General features: G+C 44.7%; 1 protein-coding gene across 1 annotated transcript in view; it reads left to right on the top strand.

Annotated features, from left to right (window-relative positions):
* DCDC2 (doublecortin domain containing 2) overlaps positions 1 to 20,906 on the top strand; it is a 163,268-nt gene extending 142,362 nt beyond the window's left edge. The window contains exons 10-11 of the mRNA XM_053904848.1: positions 14,646 to 14,948; positions 19,290 to 20,906. Of these exons, the coding sequence (XP_053760823.1) occupies positions 14,646 to 14,948; positions 19,290 to 19,394 (408 nt within the window). The 3' untranslated portion in view covers positions 19,395 to 20,906. The remainder of the gene's footprint in view (positions 1 to 14,645; positions 14,949 to 19,289) is intronic.
* Positions 20,907 to 22,342: the final 1,436 nt, after the last annotated feature.

Consider the following 22,342-nt stretch of genomic DNA (forward strand, 5'->3'; position numbering starts at 1 on the left):
AACTTCATTTTTTTTCTGAGACCCTTCATCATCTGCCTCAAGCTGGGTAGGTATTCTCTGGCTCTGCTTTTTCAAGTTATCTCACTATTTTTCTTTACTATTGTTTTGGGAATTTCTTTCACTTCTCCAGGGGATAGATCTCCTATTCCTTGGCCTCCACATCTTCCTCTTTCTTGGACACACCTTCATTTTTTATGGAACTCACTCCTAGTAGCCTCCTGGGAACAGCTGTGTGGGAAGAACATTGTTTTTGAGACTTTGCACGTCTGAACGTGCCTTTTCTTCTGCTCAAACTTGACTGTATGGCTAGGTATAAAACTTTAGGTTACATAATGATTTCTCTCAGAATTTTGAAACCACTGCTTAGTTGTCCTTCCAACCACAATGCCGATTGGGAAGTTTCATGCCATTCTGTTTCCTGAACCTTTGTAAATAATCCTTTTCCCCTCTCTGGAAGCTTTTAGGCTCTTTTGTTCCTGGTGTTCTGGAAATTTCCAGTTACGTGCCTTGGTGAAGCTCCTTTGCTTATTGGATTGGGTACCCAGTGGACTTTTAAATTTTAGAGATGCTTATTTTTCAGTCTGGAAAAAAATTATTGAACTATCTCTTTGACGATTTCCTTCTCCCCTCTTCTCTCTTTCTGGAACTGCAAGTATTTGGAATGTGTTTTTTTTTAATGTTTACTTATTTTTGAGAGAGAGAGAGAGAGAGAAAGTAAGTGTGAGTGAAGAGGGGCAGAGCAAGAGGGAGAGAGAGAGAATCCTAAGCAGGCTCTGTGCTGTCAGCACAGAGCCCGATGTGGGGCTTGAACTCATGAACCTCAAGATCATGACCTGAGCCGAAATCAAGAGTTCTCTCTTTGTTGGAACAAATCCTTTGTTCCATCTCTATAAATTTTTTCTTCTATTTTCTCAACTTCTTTTAAAATCAAAAAGCTTCAGCGTTTATCTTCCATCTGTTGATTTTTTTGTTATCATATTTTAATTTCTAAGAGCTCTTTCATTTTCTCTGAATGTACATTTTTGTAGCATCTTGTTTTATGGATGTGATATCTTCCTTTATATCTCCAAGGATTCATCTATTATTTTAAACTTTATTTTCCTGTAATATCTCTGTTTCTTTTGGGTTTCTTTCTTTCTTTCTTTCTTTCTTTCTTTCTTTCTTTCTTTCTTCCTTTCTTTCTTTCTTTCTATGTTTTTATCTCTGTCTCATTGTTAGAGGCTTTCCTTGGCTCTCTGGTTAGATTCTTTTTTTAATTGAAATATAGAGGTGCTTGGGGGCTCAGTTGGTTAAGTGTCCGACTTTGGCTCAGGTCATGATCTCACAAATTGAAGTTTGATCCCCACATTGGGCTCTGTGCTGTCAGTGAAGAGCCTGCTTGGGAATCTCTGTCCCCACCCTCCTTTGTCTGCCCGTCCCCTGCTCACTTGCTCTCTCAAAAATAAATAAACATTAAAAAAATTTTTTTAAAATTTGGAATATATCTGACATCTACCATTGTATGAGTTTAAGGTGTGTATCCTATTAAATTTTAGAGTGAAGCATTGAGGAAACCATGCACAGACACAGCTCCTCAGGTTGGGGGCGTTTCACTGTAGGGTGATTGGTTTTTGCCATTTCATTGGCAGACTTCCATTTTTCAATATCTGTGTTCTTCTTTTGGGTCAGTCTGTTTTCTTTGAATGGAATCTTTCAATCTGTTGCCCTGGCGGTGTAAGCCTGGCGGTGCACATTTGGGGATCTGACTGTGGGAAGGGGGCTCGGGGACCTTGCCATGAACCCAAGAGATTTAATTCCTCTTGGTTCCGTGACTGTGCCCTTGCTGCCCTTGTTCCCAGCTAGGCTCAGGTCCAGCTCCCCTGTAGTTCAGGATCTTCAGAGAGGAAGCCTCCTGCAGTTCTCACGGGCAGGGAGGGGATCTTGGGAGTCTGTCTGCTTCTCCTAAAGACCCTAAACCAACCCCCCTATTTTTAGTCACTTCCCTTCTTCCAGAGATTGATGGTGCCTCCAGTCTCTCGGCTTTCTGTAGGTCTTCCGGCCTGCACAGGTTTGCTTCTCGGCTTCCCCTCCCGCAAGAGCACATTTTAGCTGCCTCAGTTCTGCTGTTACTGGCCCCACATCCTTTGGCTTTACTGTTTCCCGAGTTTTGTGGCTGTGATTTCTTTTCAGGCTTCTGTGCCCTTACACATTCATCCCTTTTTTTTTTTTTTTTTTAATTGCCTTTACTGGCAGTTTAGAGTGGCATTAGAAGGGAGCTAAGAAAAACAACAACCCGCCATTTGTTCAGTTTGCTGTGTTTAACCAGAAATTGCCTCCACACTAATTCATCACGGGGAAAATAAACCATCTTCACAGAATCTACACTAGATGAGAAACCGGCAGCCTGTGACCACATCCCCTGGGAGAGAATCCTCTTTGGCGGGCACAGGGCTTACAGCACCTCCTTCAGAGCCGCGACACTCTTCTGTGCCACCAGGTGGCAGCACACCTGTGTCATTCACCCAGCCCCTGGGGGCATTTGTCCTGGTGATCATTGATCTACACGTTCAGAACGAATGCCATTTAAGGGGCGCCTCGGCGGTGCAGTCCATTAAGCTTCCCACTCTTGATCTTGGCTCAGGTCGTGATCTCATGGTTTGTGAGTTCGAGCCCCACATAGGTGGTGTCAAGCCTGCTTGGGATTCTGTCTCTCCATCTCTCTGCCCCACCCCTGCTTGTTCTTCCTCTCTCAGAATAAATAAGTAAACTTTAAATAATGCCATTAAAAAAACAAACAAACTGTAGTCTAGAGGCTGTAACTAGAAACAGGAGGTCTGAAGTCCCACGATGCCCACTGACATAGTTCTGTTCTCTGAGCCCTCGTGTGGTCTCCCCACTTACCCAACCTGCCACCTGTGGGGGGTCAGCCGCCATTTGTAGCTTCTCCTACGACCCGCAAGCTAGGTGGAGAGCTTGCCTGTGTGACCAATTCATGTGAAGGAGGCTGCTCTTTCTGACCAGACCCATCGATCTACTTCAATGGAATGTATTTGTTAAAATCAGAATTATAAAATGTTTAAAACCAGGAAAGAAGCTCGTGCAAAGTCCCTGTTTTGCCATCAATGACACAAGCCCCGTTTTCCCACAAAGGCACAGACTGTTGATGTCCACACAGGCGCCCAGGCTCCTGGCTTCCAGCTTGGATCTCTGTCTCTCTTTCTGTCTCTTTCTCAGAATACCTAGCAGAAGGGCATTGGGGGAAATTACGGACTTCTGATGATCCCACACAGCAACATGTTCCATCTGTATGGAGCGTTCCTCGTCTGTCACTGCCTTCGCTGAAGGGAAAGGCAACAGTATTTCCACATGCTTCCTTTTCGAGTCCTGTCCTCCCCGCAAATCCTGCTCCATGTCGCCACAAGCCTGGCACACAGCTGCAGGAGTTTAGAGAGGGATGATCTGGCTTCTTAATTTCCCTGTGCATCACCAGCGAGGGTTTTTGTGACATCCTGTCTATGAATTTGTGTTTACTTGATGGAAATGGTATAAAACATTAAAATACAGCCTTCAGGGATTTCTGATGTAAGAGAAAAATCAACATTTACTTCTAAAGGGAGAGAACTTAATGGGGATTTCTTCTTTCTAATGATGACTAGAATATTCTCATGCTATATAAATACATGTTTTCTTTTTTTAAAATATGTTTATTTTTGAGAGAGAGAGAAGGAGGAGGAGGTGGGGCAGAGAGAGAGGGAGACACAGAATCCGAAGCAGGCTCCAGGCTCTGAGCTGTCAACACAGACTCTGAAATGAGGCTCGAACTCATGAACTGTGAGATCATGACCTGAGCCGAAGTCTGATGCTTAACCTGCTGAGCCACCCAGGTGCCCCTACATACATGTTTTCCGTGTGTTTGTTATACCTTCCCAAATGGGTGTTGTGGAAACATGGGGAGCATTGTGGGGCTGGGTGAGCCAGCCCTCAGCTGGTGGCTGGCCAGAGCTTCTCTTTGCCATATCCTCACGGGGGTCACATTTGTGAACATGAGTATCCTTTCTGTAGGTCATGGTACTTCAAACGATGTCTAAATGTTTTTTTGTTTTGTTTTTTGCCTTTTCCCTCTGTGAAAACTGAAAACAGGAAGCTGTTCTTTGCTGCCATGAAAAATTGAAACTGATTATTTCAAAACACATCATTCAACTTGGGTAGGAGATGACTTTTAGTTTCCATGGCAGTGGAAATAAAAGCAAGTGAGGTGACTTTTGTATTTTTAACACCAGTGTCCGAATTCTGTGGGTGAAATCTGCAGAAACACCTGTCCACGCGGGAGCCGGAAACTAACCCTCTCTCTTTCCCAAAGTGCAAATGTAGCAGGTGTTACCTGAGAAGCGGACATATCTAAAGTGGTCATTTTTGTTTCTTTTTGGTTCTGATCCCCGGTTCCTGGTGGAGTGTTTCCGGGAGGGGAAATGAGAGACATACATGGTGGTTAGGTAGGATACCTGGACTAGAAAGTTCTAACTTGCTCTGTTGTCTCAGACAGCGAGGTCTTTAAACATTAACACACGTTCCTCAGGGATTCCGATGTAAATATAAGAATCAAATTTACTTCTTTTTTTTTAAGTTTATTTATTTTGAGAGACAGAGAGAGAGAGAGAGAGAAAGTGGAGGAGGGGCAGAGAGAGAGAGAGAGAGAGAGAATCCCAGGCTGCCAGCACAGAGTGAGTGTCTGCGAGGGGCTCAAACTCACAAACCATGAGATCATGACCCGAGCCAAAGTCTGACGCTTAATTGACTAAGCCACCCAGGTGCCCCAGCATTTACTTCTAAAGTGGATGGGACATTCGCTATAGGTCTGTTTAGATGCCTTCCCCACATCATTTTTAGTGATGCCGTGACTCTCAGAGATGTGATGTGAGTTTTAAAGTACAAATCATTTGAGTTGCCTGGTCTGTCTGTGCGAATGCCATCCAAGTAATTGATGCTTTCGATATTTTGTGACTTATTTCCATATGATTTCCATATTTCATCTTCATTCCTCTTACCACTCAGGAATCCTGAGTTAACCTTAGTAAACTGCATGCATATTCTCTAGAAAGCCTGAATATTTGTGGTTTCCCCTGAGCCGTCCCCGCCAGGACGCAGACGGCCGTCATAACTACAGACCTTTCCTGACTTGCCACACAAATCAACCATTATCTCAGAATGTCCGTTACGAAATGAATAGTGAGATGTGCAGATGAGCAAGTGCAGGCAAAAGGCATTAGGAGTACCAACACTGGTGTCCTATTAAGGAGAAACACAGAACTTTTCTAGTGGGACTTTTCTAATAACAACGTTAAGAGCCGTTGCTTACGGTAAATAATGTGCTTTTTGAAAGGTAAGAGATCTCGGCTTTTTTATAAAAATTTCTGTGTGAGGGTACCTATTGTGTGTAATTGTGCATATATGTCAACATGTCTATTATTCTAGCTGCGCTGAGGATGTTCTTGATGTCAGAGAGGCTGAGGGGCTGGAGTCATTTGGATGACTTCTGTGATCCCTGAACCATCATGTACATCGGTTTAGTGAGTGTCACGGAGAGGGTATAATCCTTTCGTGACTCTGCTGAAACATAGGAACTGTACTTTATACGGGATAAAGGATTCCGCAGCTACTCGCAGGCATGAGCTAGTCCTGAGATTTTAGGATGAATGAACTCTGGAGAAACCATTGCTACCAGAAAACGGGTTCTCTTGAAACTTTAGTCACAAGTTTAAAATTTGAGGTAAACATCAGGGGAGAAGACTTTAAGCATAGGTAATAGTAGCTTTCTGATTTTTTGCCTTTGCAGTGCTGTGTTTCCTTTTTAGAACATGGCTCTTCATAAAGGATGGCAGGGTGATGTAATTAGAATAAACCTTGTAGAATTGTCTTTATGGCTAACCATCGTTCTGTCAACAGTCAATCCTGTATTCTCCCAACTTTCTCTTTTTTAATTTCTAAAAAGTTTTTTTTAACGTTTATTTATTTTTGAGAGAGACGCAGAGTGTGAGCAGGGGAGGAGCAGAGAGAGAGGAAGACATAGAATCTGAAGCAGGCTCCAGGCTCTGAGCTGTCAGCACAGAGCCTGACGTGGGGCTTGAACCCACAAACTGTGAGATCATGACCTGAGCTGAAGTCAGATGCTCAACTGACTGAGCCACCCAGGCGCCCCAGATATTCTCCCAACTTTGAATAAAATGGGTATTTTTTTTAAACTGGTATTTTTTACAATAAAAATACTATTTTCCTTTAAAGGGGCATTATTTCAAGGTAGTATTTACAATTAGAGTGCCTTTCTGAAGTGGTGCATTTGTGACTATATTGTGACCAGGTATCTAGACAAGGCTCAGTAAATGTGAGCTGTGTTACCATCATCTCTGCCTTCCCAAAGGGACATACTGTGCCGGCTTTTACCTGTGGGAGGCACATTTGTGTTTAGGTCAAGACAGTGGACATATAATACCATGGCAAATGTGGTGATGGACACAAAGATGAATAAGAAAGAGCTCTTGCTTCTAGAAACTTCCAGACGGCCTCTGTAGAGCCACAGCGGATATTTCCCCATTATTCCATACTCGTTCCAAATATTGTCGGGGGCATCTACTTGATAGCAGCTCCTGTCCACTGTTTTCATTTCACACATCTCACACATACCATGGCAGAGTGTAGTGACGCATTTGACCCGTCCCAGCCCCATGAGGGCACAGGTAGGGTGTGCTGGCTGCCTGAGGGAGCCAGGGAGGCTTGGAGAGAAGGCGGGTCTAATGGGAGGGTGTGCTAATGGGCTTTTTAAGGAAACGGGAAGGGAGAGGGAGAGAGAAGGAAGAGTATGAATCTGAACATGGATGTACGTGGGGCTGGGGAGGGAGCAGCAGGGAGGTCAGGAGGTACTTGCTGAGTGTAGTGGTCTCAGCTGCCATAACAAAGTACCACTCACTGGGTGGCTTCAACAGTGGATGGTTCTGGAGGCTGGAAGTCTGCCATCAATGTGTCGGCAGGTTGGTATTTTCTGAGCTCTCTCTCTTTAGGTAAGCGTACCTTCCTGATGTATTGCCTTTGCAATGCCGTGTTTTGCACAGTTTATCTAGCTTGTAGATGGACGTCTCCTCCCCGTGTTTTCACGTAGTCTTGACTCTGTGCATGTCTGTGTCCTAATCTCTTCTTTTTTTTTTTCAATGTTTATTTTTGAGAGAGAGAGAGAGCGAGGGTGAGCAGGGGAGGGGCAGAGAGTGGGGGAGACACAGAATCTGAAGCAGACTCCAGGCTCTGAGCTGTCAGCACAGAGCCCGACACGGGGCTCGAACCTCACGAACTGTGAGATCATGACCTGAGCTGAAGTTGGACACTTAGATCTAATGTAAGTGTCCCAATATCTTATAAGGTTGTCAGTCATGTTGGATTACAACCCACCCTATGGGCTTCATTTTATCTTAATTACTTCTTTCAAAGCCCCATCTCGAAATAGTCACATTCTAAGGTAATGGGGGTTAGGACCTTAACATGTAAACAATTTTTAAAGTTTATTTATTTATTTAGAGAGTGAGCACAAGTGGGGGAGGGGCTGAGAGAGAGAGAGAGAGAATCCTAAGCAGGCTCCATGCCATCAGCACAGAGCCCAGTGTGGGGCTCAAACTCAAGAACTATGAGGTCATGACCTGAGCCCAAATCAAGAGTCAGACGCTTAACTGACTGAGCCACCCAGGCACCCCATCACATGTAAATTTTGAGGTGATACAGTTCAGCTCAAAACAGTGGGAAAATGGGGTTTGTCTCTGGCCTGATGCTGCCTAATAGATCAAAGGGATAATATTCAGGGAACACAGCTTTTGAAGTCTTGTGTCTGTAAGATAGATGCCTGGAGCTGAGGAGAGACATGGAACCCACTCAGCCAGCCAGTCCCTCTGTCTTTCAGTTTGTTTGTCACACTGTAAGGGTGGGGCTGAGCAGGTGCCTGGTTACCACGGTGACCAGTTTATAAACTACTGGGAGCCGTGTCCCTCAACTGGAATCTTTGTCCATTTTTTGTTTTTTTCAGTGCAAATGAAAGGTACCACCCACTGGTCATGTAACCCTTGGCAAGATGCTTGACTTTTTCTCAGGCTCAGTTTCCCACCCTGCCTGCCTGCTGCTTGGGAGATGCAATGAGAACCTATTTGTGACAGTGCTCTGGGAAGCCTGAGATGCTACTGCCCACCTGTCTGTCATTTTTGTCCCCATAACTGGCTCCTGCCGGCCTGCCCTCTACCCCACAGCGAAGCACGCGACCCGCGTGTACATACTAATTCATGCAGGTCAGCTTTGGGTCTTGGTACCTCTTGCTGGGCACGTCTGCATGACTTTAGAGAGTGGCTAGCAGTTGAGAAACAAAGCTACTGGGTGGCAAACTAGTTGCGAGAAATGCAGGCAGGGGACTCTGAAGCAAAGAGTAACCAGCCGTAACTAAGAGCAAGGATCACTTTTTTTGTGGAAATCACACCGGACAGTCTCACTGGACCAGACTTGCACACATCAGCCTGCCTTTTAACTGCACTAACCGAGAAGGGCAAGATGGTCGCTAAGCGTCTTGATCTGATGTTTTGTTTGTTTTCCTTTCCCGGAGGTTTAGAAGGGAGACGGCCCTGAGGGGCCCACCTGAACTCACTTCTGTTAGTTGCAGACCCTGTACTTTACTGTTTCATCGGACAACCTCCCAACTCCCTCCATTCAATGGCCAGAAAAGTGGAGGGATAACAGTAACAAACATACAGATAGCTTGTTAAGTTTGCAATGGTCTTTTACGTGCATGATCCTGTTTGCTCCTTACCACAGCCCTGTGAGGTCGCTGCGATCGTCCTCGGATTCCACAGGGGGTTCAGGCGAGGTGAGGCGAATTTGCTGGCCTGAAGCAGCGGTCACAGCTGCCTCACCCCTCACAGTGTGTATTTCACGTTGCCGGGCGATGCCAGCATTGCAGAAAACATCAGCAGTCATAGACCTCGTGCAGGAACCCCCTGTGATCTTTCTCAGGTATGGACACGGTCTCTGGGGATCACCTGAGCACTGGCTCCTTCCTCCCGTCTCTCAAGTTGAATTGCTATTTCTTTGTCTTACTTCTTCCTTTGGGATCGCTGCTCTGTCCTCCCCACACTCCCCAGCCCCTCGCTTTGGCTGCTGTGTCTACCTCTCTGTATCTGAGTTGTTAACGTTATCAGGGTCTTTGTCCGGCTCTTTGAGGTGGGGGTGGCACAGGGTCTCCACGCACCTGACGGCCATGCTCAGTGACCTCATGCCAATGTCTGGCTAGCCGTGACAGGGGCCGCGTAGCCTGCAGTCAGGCAGGTCCAGCCAAGTGGGCAGAGGCTGAGAACAACTTGGGGAGTTTGAAGAAATTAAATGGTTCCAAAGACTTTTTTTTGTTGGGTGTCGGGGGAGTAGGGATATTTTTCTAGTACTTTCTATATTTTAATTCTAAGTAAGCTGCTGGTCTCAGATGTGTTTTTTAGTTTCTTCATTCAGCTTTGTTATTCATTCAACACCGCCAATGAGGACCTACCAGGCATCCCCGAATGTTCTGTGAAGGGAAGCTTTTTATACCTGAGACAGGGAGGTGTCTGCCCAGAGTGCAGTTACAGAGTAAAGCAAAGGTTGGTCCCTTAGGTGGCACATTCTGGGGACGTCTTAGCAGACACACAGAGGTGGCCACATAGCTCTACCTAGTGGTCAGGAGTTGGGGCATATAGTTTCCTTAAAAAGTGAAGCAAGTTTCTCATAACATAAAATTAACCATTAACCGTTGTTTTTTTAAGTTTGTTTATTTTGAGAGGAGGGGCAGGAGGGGCAGAGAAGGAGAGAGAATCTCAAGCAGGCTCCATATTGTCAGCGCAGAGCCTGACTCAGGGCTCGAATTCATGAATGGTGGAATCATGACCTGAGCTGAAATCGAGTCAGACGCTTTAACCAACTGAGCCGCCCAGGTGCCCAGCGTTAACTGTTCTTACATACACAGCTCTGTGGCCTTCAGAACACTCACAGTTGTGCCACAGTCCCCTCTGTCTAGTTCCAGGGCGTCTCCTATCCCCCCAAAAGGGAACCTCGTGCCTGCTAAACACTCTCCCCATTTTCTCTTCTCCCCAAGCCGGGCAAGCACGAATCTGCTTCCTGTCTTTGTAGTCGGGCCTGTGAGCATTGTGTGGAAATGAAGCCCTACAATGTGACTTTCTGTGTCTGGCTGTGCATAGAGCAGCCTGCCCCCCAGGGGAGCACCGTCCTAGCTGTGAGATGACATCCCAAGACCTCCTAAGAACCGCATTCTGCTGAGTCAACTCTCCTTTGTGGGCGCCCACGGCTAGGGCCGCACGCCGGGTCAGGGTTGTGTGTGGGGAACCAGAGTCGTCCTGGAGAGTGTCTCTGTGCAGGGGGAGGGAAAGGATTGAGGAAAGGTGCATCTTGCTGACCTTGCTTTTCTCTTCCTGGCTGTCCTGTCCTGGAAGGACTGCTCTCACTGCGAACCCCCTCCCACTTGTGGAAGGAGCGTTCTTTTGTTTCTCTGCAGGCCCTCACCATGGTATATATTTTATGCGTGCATGCGTGTGTGTGTGTGTGTGTGTGTGTGTGTGTGTGTGTATGTGTATGGGTGTGAAACCCAGTGTTCCTTCTGGGGATGATTTGATTGATGTCTGCACTGGAAACATCTTTAATAATTTAATGCCTGCTTCAAAGGAGATTACACCAAAAAGCACACTGCTTTTCATTTATTCATTAAGATCTGTCACGGCGGATTTTTTTTGGGGGGGGGGTGCTGAATTGTAGTGTTGTAGTAATAATAAATTGTGTTCTACACTCAGGATATTTAAAGGATTATAAGCCTTTTAACTCATGCTGCTGTCTTATTTAAATTGATCAAATTGGTATGGTATTGCGCCTTAATCTTTTGCATTTCGAAAGGTTGAGCTAACCGGTTGCGGCTTCATGCGATGACTGTAAAACAGCCATGTTGGGGAAGTCTAATAGAAATAACGGGACGGAAGTGTAATAGTGTGAGTGAGTGGTGATGCTGATGGTGGGGAGGGGAGACCAGGGCCTCAGTTCAGGGCTGGGCATCTCCTCCTTTGTAGAGAGGTGGGAGTCTGTCCCGTCCGCTTGTATCAAAGGGAAGGAAAAGTGTGAATGTGTTTGGGAGTTGGGAGTGAAGAAAAAGGATAAGATGAGAAACACAGAACTAAAAACTGAAAGCCAACTCCCACTCGTTTTGCAACATTTAGGTTATAAATCCCAATTTCAGGAGAGGAAAACAGACTTTTCCCATTTACACAGAAGTCCGTCACCTCAACAGACTTTAGCAAGCTCTTGGAATATATTCCCACAGAGACCAGGGACAGGTCCGGATTCCTACACGATCACAGTAAATTTTGAGTTTTTTTTCTGTTACTATTATTAAATATTTTTTTTATTAAAAAAAATCGGTATCACTTCCCTTTAAAACCAAAACCATTGCTCTGAATTGGGCACGTTTAGGTACACTGACAGTTTCTAGGAGGGTGAAATGCAATTACCCAATTCTCAGAAATAATTGAAAAAGCAGTCTGTTTCTGCCGGCAGCCTATGCGGGTCGTGTTTCTGGCTTCTTGTTTGTGTAATGGCTTTGAGGACTCTGCCTAAAAGTCTTTATCATGTTCCCTCCCTAGATCACAGCAAAAGTCTTTAACAGAAATCCAGAAATGTTTGTGCTTTCAGGTCACTAATTACTTAGACACTAAAAGCAGTTTTGCCTTGTAGCGTCCTGCCCTCTGGTCGTTGAAAGCGCACCTGAGAGTGCTTGCCTTAGTGACCAGGTGAGACAACGGATTATCGACTTACTTCTCTAAGGAAGAAAACCGGGACTCTGGGGCAGGCTATTGTCTTGGGTTCAAGCCCTGGCCCTACCTGTCTCCCGCCCGTGCGATGCAGATGCGAAAGGCGTTGAGTGGTTCCTCGTTCTCCTTCCGCGTGTAATGGGGAATAAGCAGTGGACCCCGAAGGGCTGTTGCAAGGGTTTCATGGAAGGATGAACAGATAAGCCCAGAGCGTGACCTTTGGCACTCACGGGAGACAGTGCTCCATGTACGAACCGCATCCGTGAATGGCGTTCACGTGGGATTTCAGTCACAGCAACCAGAGGCCGCCACACCTAGCGTGAAAGGTCCCTGTCCTGACACGCTAATGGCACCTAATCCCCCACTGCTCTGAGCTCCTTGATTGCAGAGTATTTGTCTGTCGTATTTGTCTCTGAATGCTCAGAGTCTAGAGCACTGCTCAGCCCGGGGGGGGGGGGGGGGGGGCGCTCCGGGTCCACTCACACGTGTCATGGTGACAGAGCCCTCCTCCAGATGTCTCGTAGGGTCGCACGGCGTGCACCACTCGTGTCCTTCAGAGTCACTAAGAAGGGAGCTTGCTCTCTGTGCTCCAGACCCCTTGGCCTTTTCTTGGTCTCTTGTGATGTGTGAGGGGGAAGCCACCCACAGTGCTTCTCTGAATTGGCCCCTTGTTCTGGTTCTTTCTGCCCAGAGTCTCCTCTCCATCCTGGTGTCCTGCTGAGGAGGCCACCGTGAAGCCCTTGTTCCTCAGGGACGCAGACGTGCCACCTTTGGCCCGGGACATTCCCCTTCTTCTGCTTTCGTGATGACAGAGCCCACCCTCTCGTTGACCGGACCCTCCCTCTGCTCATCGCTTGCCCGGGGCTTTGCTGTGTGTGTTCCTGTGCAGAGATGGGAGATTTTTCTCACCATCCTTCCTTTAGTCTCCATTTCATAAGTGTCTGTCGTGCCTCTTAGCACCACTGGCAGATTCACCATGTTTTATTCCCTTTCTGTCCAGCACTTGGCCTTCCCGAGAGCCTCACCCCGGACAGCAGCTCAAGGATCGTGGGGCCGCACGCTGTTTGACTTTAAGCATCTGCATGGAAATAGGAGAGGCACAGCCTCACTGTACTGTAATTTAAGCTGCGTGATGACAAACACCATGGTTTTGGGGCTATCTTAAGAACAACTCATTTTTTTCCTTCACTTTTTTTGAAGTGCATCTTTCGGAGACTCGATTGAACAGGTTGTTATGACTTCACAGTTCCAACTCTTTCCTCTTGAAAACAGCGTGTGGAGTTTTGCCCTGAACTTTCAGCCCACTCAGTTCCGTATTTCTTCTTTACTTTAGAAATGGAGAGCGTTACGTTAACTTGTGCAAGAAGACCGTCAAGACCTTGTAACGAGCTTTTGGGCAGTTTGAGAATGGTTTTCCAGAGCTGGAAGGTGGGGGGAGAGAATCAGGGTTGATAGCAACTCAAACCCTCATTTTGTTTTTTTAAAAGTTTATTTATTTATTTATTTTGAGAGGCGGGGAGGGGCAGAGAGAGAGAGAGAGAGAGAGAGAGAGAGGGACAGGGAGAATCCTCAAGCAGGTTCTGCACTGTCAGCACAGAGCCCAATGCAGGGCTTGATCTCACGAACCATGAGGTCACGACCTGAGCCAAAATCATGACCTGAGCTTAACTGACAGAACCACCTAGGTGCCCCTCAAACCTGCATATTATTATAGCTGTTGAAGGACTACACGACCTGACCTGTCCGGTATCAGCCAGAAAGAGACAGGTCTAGGGTCCTAACTTGGAACAAATCCTGTCTATACTTAAAAACAGAACCAAACAACAAGCTATTATTTTATTGGAGACCGTGAAGATGTAGGAGTGTTCCAGGACAGAACGCATCATGCAAACAAAGCGACTCTAATGTTTCCTTGGCATGTGATGCGGTGGATGTGGTAGGCACTGCGTGTAACTTCTCTCACTGACTCCCTGTGGAGGTTTTATTACACTCGCATTTTACAAGTGGGGGTTCTGGCGCTCACAGAAGTTAGATAACGGTAAGTGCCTGGCCAGGGCTTGAACCTGGGTCTTTCTCCAGGGTCTTAGCTCTGGTCGTTGGCCCCCTGCTGTCTTTTGAAGCAGATTTACAGGTACCCAAATAACAGTAAAATGCCTCATTTGAGCTTATACGTTCTTGAGCACTTAACTATTTTTACAGAAAGGACATACATTCTGACCTTGGATCTGTGTGACTGTTTTTGTATTTAGAGATAGGCTGTCAGCGCCCAGGCGTTGTGCGGAAAGTGGTCCACAGCTGGTGTTAGGAAGCCTGGGCTCCCGTTCTGGTGCCACCCCCAGTGCTCTCTTTTAGCGTTTGGAGATGTAACTACACACCTGGCAGTAGCCAGGAGGATGATGATTTCTCCACAAAGACTCTGGACCAGACGCTCTGCTAGATATTGGCCAAGGGCCCTGCAGTCTGGCTTCCTCTCTGCCACGGGCCTTCAGAGCACTGGTTCTGGAGTTACATGCTTCGTTCCAGTTCGGGCTCTACCACTGATACACAGCGGGATCTTGGGCTACATATTTGGTCTCTTTATACCTTCATTTCCTCACCTGTAAAAAGGGAATAATAATTGTTGTGAGGAGTAAGTGAGGAAGTCCTTGGGAAGGGTCACATTCAGTAGGTACTCAGTAAGGGTTAGCACATCGTGTGCTAAGTAAAGGATGTTTCACTTGACAGTAGCAGAATAATTACTGTGGCATTATACTGTGAAGTGGAAAATCTCTGTCACACTTCTCTTATCTGTCACTCGTTCTGATCCACCAGAGGCCAGCAGAAATAGTAGGTGAGGAAGAAGATGGAGAGAAAGCCAACAAGGAAGCAGAACAGAAAGAAGATTTTTCAGGAGTGAATGGCCAAGTTGAAGAGGGAGGAGGTGGGGAGGCTGCAGACGCCCCCGAGGAAGTCGAGGAGGTCCCCGATCACGGCGAGGGGCAGGCGGGTCCCACTCGCAATAATGGAGGCACCGATGAAGAAAATGGCGAGGAGCTGGATCAGGTTAACACGGAGCTTCAGGACACAGTGGACGAAGAAGTAAAGTCTGAAGGAGCTGGCAATGGGCAGGATGAGGTATTTCTATTGCTTTCACTCACTTGTGTTCACGCGTGAATGTGTGTGTGGTACACCTGCTCACGCACTTAGGGAATTATTCAAGCACTTGAGACTTGCATCGAAACACTTATTGTTGAGCAGGGAATGACCCAATACCATTTACTTGACTGTATTATTTCAGTCAGTTAACAAATATGTCATCCACCAGATGAATCATCCCCAGAGAATCCGTGCATCTCTTCTGTCATCCATCCATCCATCCACAAACCCATCCATCCATCCACCCTGTCAGCCATCCGTCCGTCCAACCATCCGTCCGTCCGTCCATCCATCCATCCATCCATCCATCCATCCATCCATCCATCCATCCACAAACCCATCCATCCATCCACCCAGTCAGCCATCCGTCCAGCCATCCAGCCATCCAGCCATCCAGCCATCCATCCACAAACCCATCCACAAACCCATTCATCCATCCACCCAGTCAGCCATCCATCCATCCATCTGTCCATCCATCTACCCATCCCCCTGTCCGTCCGTCCATCCATCCATCCATCCATCCATCCATCCATCCATCCATCCACTCACCCACCCATCCACCCAGCCATCCACTCACCCATCCATCCATCCATCCATCCACTCACCCACCTATCCATCCAACCACCCACCCATCCACCCAGCCAGCCACTCATCTACCCAGCCACCCACCCATCCAGTCACTCATCCACTCATCCACCCATCCACCCATCCGTTATCTCATTCTCCAAAGTTTTCAGAGGCTCCTGAGAATGTATATAACACATATAAACAAATGCAAACAAGTTAAGACTGGGGAAGGTACAGGGCAGAAATGAACATCAAGGTTATAAAACCTAAGCATGAAAGAAAGAACATCACCTCTGTCATGGGTGACGTCTTTGTTCTCTAGGGATGTTAAAGTTTAGCTTGTTTACTCCACGTTAAATGGATTAATTGAATTAAGTGTTCCATGCACCAGGCACTTAATAATATATAGTTCCATTTATTATACAGAGAGGGTAAGGAAACATGTGGTAAGGCCTTCTTTCCCAGCCTGTGTTCACCCCACTGCCCCTGCAGGAGGATAGTCTCAAGTGCTGGCATTCTACCAGAGGATGGATGATTAAATTAGAGTCTAATAAACAGGCTAAAGTTCAATGTCCTCATATAAGAGGAAGGATGAACCCCACAGCAGGCTCACTACCCGCTTGTGCCCTTCCTTCCTGTCTGTCCTTCTTATCAGGGCCCGCCTCCCTCCAACTATAACCCCCTCTCTTTATTCCTGATGCCCCATATGATGAGTGGGCTTTTCTTGATGATTTAGTATTTTCACTCATCTGTTTTATTTCACTTGGGGGGGATAGAATTTAGTCATGGTAAAATGCAGGTCAGGTTTCAGTAACCAGGACAGAGTTAACTGGAATCTGTTGTCTGGCGTCTACAAAAAACATTGTCAACTTAATCTAAATGAAAACATTCAGTGTGTCCCCCGTTTCATCTTTCCTCAAGATGAGAGAATCCCAGTGGTTGTCAGGAAGAAACCCTCCCCATCCGCAGTTCTACAGAGTTACTAAAATTTAGCTAAAATTTGTGTCCTGTAGTTGTTTGTAGCTGACATTCAAAGAAGAATTCAATTACATGATTTCCTTTCCCTCAATAAGGAAACGAAATGAACTTCCCAAGGAACGAACACACACACACATGCGCACGCACGCGTTCTCCAGGGGAAGCAGGATGGTTTATCTGAGGGCATCCTATGGAAAGCATGATAATGTAGAGAAAGAACAGTGTCCTCGTTTATACGGCAGCTATGATAGTAGGCTTCATGAAGCTCTTCGTTGTAGTTGCCTTTGCTGAAAGTTCGTAGCGTGAAATCAAGTGTAAATCGTGTGTGGGACCTAGATAGTAAGATCCAACTCTGCACTTTTCCAGGGCTCTAGCTTTCCATTCAATGTTATAACCTATATATATTTGACAGAAATGAGTGGATAGGGGCACCTGGGTGGTTCAGTCAGTTAAGTGTCCGACTTCAGCTCAGGTCATGATCTCACAGTTTGTGGGTTCAAGCCCTGCATCGGGCTCTGTGCTGATGGCTCAGAGCCTGGAGCCTGCTTCGGATCCTGTGTCTCCCTCTCTTTCTGTCCCTCCCCCACTCACACTCTGTGTCTCTATCTCAAAAATAAACATTTAAAAAATTAAAAAAAAAAAAAAAGAAATGAATGGATTACCTGTGCTTCCATTCTATAAATTTAACTTTTAAAAACAGGCCTCTTAGGGCGCCTGGGTGGCTCAGTTGGCTAAATGCCTGACTCTTGGATTTCAGCTCAGGTCATGATCTCACAGTTTGTGAGTTTGAGTCTCACATTGGGCTCCATGCTGATGGTGTGGAGCCTGCTTGGGATTCTCTCTCTCTCCCTCTCTCTCTGCCCCCTTCCCTCTCTCTCTCTCTCTCTCTCTCTCTCTCTCCTCTCAAAATAAGTAAGTAAACATTAAAAAAAATAGGCCTTTTATAAGAACTGGGCCTCGGTCAAGATCAAGTTTCCATAATTTGAAGTACAGGTGTTCTGGTATGTATTGACATTGAATCTAAATTTGTGGAATTACAAATGAACAAGTACCTGATATGTGATGAGTTAGGGATTTTAAGAACTATGCAAATGCCAAAGCAAAGCAATTCCCCACAAAGAGATTTAATCCTTTTTGACTCATCTCTCTTATAATGGCAGTTACGTGTTGTTTCCTTCTCCCCAAAGTGCTAGTTCAGGTACGTTTTAAGCATATCGAATATATGCATAACAAGGTGTATATGAATTATAAATTACATATTAAAAATTAACTTTTTCAAAAGGATTCTTTACTTCTGCGATGACTAAAGATTCAGTTTGTTGTGTAACATTTCGTTCCACCTAAGAGTTCTTAGGTGCACTGTGTGTTGTGATTGTAGGAAGACATCGCGAAGCACATGTCAAATACACAACAATCAGCTGACATGTTTTTTATTTATTTAAGTTTATTTATTTATTTTGAGAGAGACAGAGACAGCGCAAGTGGGGGAGGGGCAGAGAGAGAGGGAGAGAGAGAGAGAGAGAGAGAGAGAAAGAATCCCAAGCAGGCTACAAACTGCCAGCACTGAGCCCCATGTGGGGCTGGAACCCACGAACCATGAGGCCATGACCTGAGCTGAAACCAAGAGTCAGATGCTTAGCCGACTGAACCACCCAGGCACCCTCCAGCTGACGTTTTTATTGAGCTTGTGTTGTATTCATAGTGCTACTTGAGACACTTCATGACATAGTAATGTGAGATAAGAGACAGTCCCGGCAATTTTTTTTTCTTTTTTAGAGCATGTATCATGGCTGTAGGGGAAGGGGCCTGGAGTTCTTCCTACTCTCCCACACTGGTGGCCCCTGTGGGGGCTGTCGAGCCTCCGGGAGTCCATAGAGCAGAGTTGGAAAACCAACGGACTCTAATCTCATCCCCTCAGATTTCAGTCCAGTGGGAGAAAGACTGTACACGAGGCAGTATTGTTAATACCGTAAAAGAAGTCCCAGTGGCACAGATGCCATTGCTGTTGAAGGCACACCGTCCCTGTACTTGATTTCCTCTCCTGCTCTTGTCTTACCTGGTACCATATTCACGAGGAATTTGTGAGCTCTAGTAGGAAACTAACAGAAGAGCATCTGGGGTGGGGCTGGGTTAATGTGCCACGAGGGCAGTATTGCAATTGGACTTCTCTCCTTTTCTCTGAAAATGTTAAAATGAAGAGTATAAACATGCTGTTGAAAAGAACTTAAAGTGAAATCAAGAAAAAAAAAATTGAGAAAAATAAAGCCTGCAGCACAAGAAATGAGTCTGTGCTTTTAAAGCACATTGGGAAGGGCTTTTGTGCAAGTAAGGTATTGAGAGGGATGTGTCCACTGGGTACTGACCAACTGAAAAACAAAAGGAACCTGAGGACTATTTTTTGTTGAATGTTTATATGATTGCATGAAATACTGAGTAATTTTTTTCCTTTAAAAATTTTTTTTAACATTTATTTATTTTTGAGAGACCGAGGCAGAGCATGAGCAAGGTTGGGGGGAGAGAGAGAGAGAGAGAGAGAGAGAGAGAGCGATACAGAATCTGAAGCAGGCTCCAGGTTCTGAGCTGTTTGTTAGCACAGAGCCCAATGCGGGGCTCGAACTCACAAACTGCAAGACCATGACCTGAGCTGAAGTCGGACGCTCAACCGACTGAGCCACCTAGGCGCCCCCTGAGTAATTTTCTTTTTCCTTGTGAACTTTATGACGTTTGTAACTAAAGAGCTGATAAATATCTTTGTTTTGATCTCTTTTCTTCCAGGCTGACTTAGACCCTCAAAGACCACCAAGACCAGAAGTAAAAATCACCAGTCCGCAAGAAAATGAGAACAATGAACAAAACAAGGACTATGCCGTCGTAGCATAGATCATTTCTAAAAAGAGAGTGCATTATCAGAAAAAATGAAGGGTTCTAATACTTGAATGATAAGTATGTAGTTATTGCGGGACATAATGTGGCAACATGGTTGACTGCTACCTGCTGAATTTTAAGATTAGAGGCTTAATGGAAAGATTAGATGATTTTGAGTAGCTACTAAAGGACAGTGGCTTCTTTTCATGGGATGTGTTTTTAAAAGTCATTTAGAAAAATTAAGAGGGATAGAGGGGCATTTGCACTGGATGACAATTGGCCACTTGTCTTTGTAAGCAATGAAAAAGAATAGGACCACACTTCTTGTATACTTTTCCATAAATTTAGAAGTGAGGTTATTAGATGGGAGCTTATTCTAAAGCACTTATCCAGGAAGGCATAGAATTTTAAAGAAATGATAATAGGAAAACCTGTACTATTTTTTTAAAGCAATAAACTCTTTAATAACCACCAATTTTAGTGTAGTTTTAGGCAGTAGATCGAAATGTTTCAGTGACTTGTTGACATCCCTTCCTTGTTCCTCCTTGTCCCTGATCCCATCTCACATGAATTAAAAAGGCTATAACCCAGTTATGTCACCAAGCTTGGTTGGATGGTTTAAAAATTCTGATTATGTTAGAAGACTCAATATTGGCTAAAGATTGAATTCTCTCCAAATAGTTATTTTTACAAAAAAAAAAAAAAAGCCAACAAACAAACAAAAACCCCCCACAAAGCCAAACAAACAAAAACGCCCAAGAAAGCGTAACAGGAAAAAAGGAGGCGGCTATATGGGGAGTTTGTCACTGCTTGATCTGACTTGCTTTTTGGATTAGGATTTCTATTTCTTATTATTTCTATTAGGATTAGCTTTGTCATATTTTTGCCCCAGGGGGTATTAGCAAGTGTCTATTTTAATGGCGAGTTATATTTAGACTTTCAAGCAGATTCCTCCCTATATAATTAGAAGCCATGTGATAGAAATTGTTGAAAAATGTTTAAATTGTCATCATGAAACCAGTTCCTTATTAGAATTTTGTGGGCTAATTAAATCAACTTGCAGTGACCTTGCTGGGTATATATGGGGAGAAAGACAATTGTATTAGTTTTCTTAATTTTTAGGAGATGGCACAGATCTTCCTTAAATACAGAAATAATACATTTTTCTCACGTGAAAGACTATTTTCATTAGTTATGTAGATGTTATATATTTGAAATGTAAACTTCTGGTGCTTTCATAGGATTCATTATTAATCTTAGGTTTAAAAGATTTTCTTCCTCTCCAGATTTCCTAACCAATCATTTAGAATAAAAGTAGTTGTATCAAGCACTTAAGAATACTATAGAAAATGAATGTATTTTTCCTAGAAGCTATTTTAATATTTTCTACAAATAGGAAGCATAAGCAGAGACTGTAATGTAACAGTATTGGAAAGAGAGAGTGATATAAGGGCATATTAATCTGGGAAGATGAATTGTAAATGGGGGTTCTGTATTTCTGGTATAAAATGTAGATTGCACTTTTTACTCGTAGGCTTGTTTTTTTTCAAGTGGGATGATACAAAGCGTGATATACTACAAGCAACACTTCCCTGTGTTGCTAGGGAAGTAGACCAGCCTGTTTTTTAATGTTAAATTCCCATGCTACTCCTGGGCCTGGGGTTAATGATTTTAAATAGTTTATAGAAGTCAGGTATTGAATACAAGAAATTATAACTGGTTATCAAGGTGATTCTTTCACTTTTTCTTTTTCTCTTTTCCTTCTTTAATAGAAATATCTTTTTTTCCTTCCTCATGTTCTTTTCTTCATTATACTATAAAGCTTAGGTTTTCAGGAAGTTTTTTTTTTTTTTTCAATATAGGAAATTTATTATCAAATTGGTTTCTGTACAACACCCAGTGCTCATCCCAAAAGGTGCCCTCCTCAATACCCATCACCCACCCTCCCCTCCCTCCCACCCCCCTGTCAACCCTCAGTTTGTTCTCAGTTTTTAAGAGTCTCTTATGCTTTGGCTCTCTCCTACTCTAACCTTTTTTTTTTTTTTCCATCCCCTCCCCCATGGGTTTCTGTTAAGTTTCTCAGGATCCACATAAGAGTGAAACCATATGGTATCTGTCTTTCTCTGTATGGCTTATTTCACTTAGCATCACACTGTCCAGTTCCATCCATGTTGCTACAAAGGGCCATATTTCATTCTTTCTCGTTGCCACGTAGTACTCCATTGTGTATATAAACCACAATTTCTTATCCATTTGTCAGCTGATGGACATTTAGGCTCTTTCCATCATTTGGCTATTGTTGAGAGTGCTGCTATAAACATTGGGGTACAAGTGCCCCTATGCATCAGTACTCCTGTATCCCTTGGGTAAATTCCTAGCAGTGCTATTGCTGGGTCATAGGGTAGGTCTATTTTTAATTTTTTGAGGAACCTCCACACTGTTTTCCAGAGTGGCTGCACCAGTTTGCATTCCTACCAACAGTGCAAGAGGGTTCCCGTTTCTCCACATCCTCTCCAGCATCTATATGATCCTGTCAGTCAATGCAGAAAAAGCATTTGACAAAATTCAGCAACCTTTCTTAATAAAAACCCTCGAGAAAGTCGGGATAGAAAGAACACACTTAAACATCATAAAAGCCATTTATGAAAAGCCCACAGCTAACATCATCCTCAATGGGGAAAAACTGAGAGCTTTCTCCCTGAGATCAGGAACACGACAGGGATGTCCACTCTCACCGCTGTTGTTTAACATAGTGTTGAAAGTGCTAGCATCAGCAATCAGACAACAAAAGGAAATCAAAGGCCTCAAAATTGGCAAAGAGGAAGTTAAGCTTTCGCTTTTTGCAGATGACAGGATATTATACATGGAAAATCCGATAGACTCCACCAAAAGTCTGCTAGAACTGATACATGAATTCAGCCAAGTTGCAGGATACAAAATCAATGTACAGAATTCAGGAAGTT

This window comes from Panthera pardus, unplaced genomic scaffold, assembly GCF_024362965.1.
Source record: "Panthera pardus isolate Hobbes unplaced genomic scaffold, ASM2436296v1 HiC_scaffold_17, whole genome shotgun sequence".
Classification (NCBI taxonomy): Eukaryota; Metazoa; Chordata; class Mammalia; order Carnivora; family Felidae; genus Panthera; species Panthera pardus.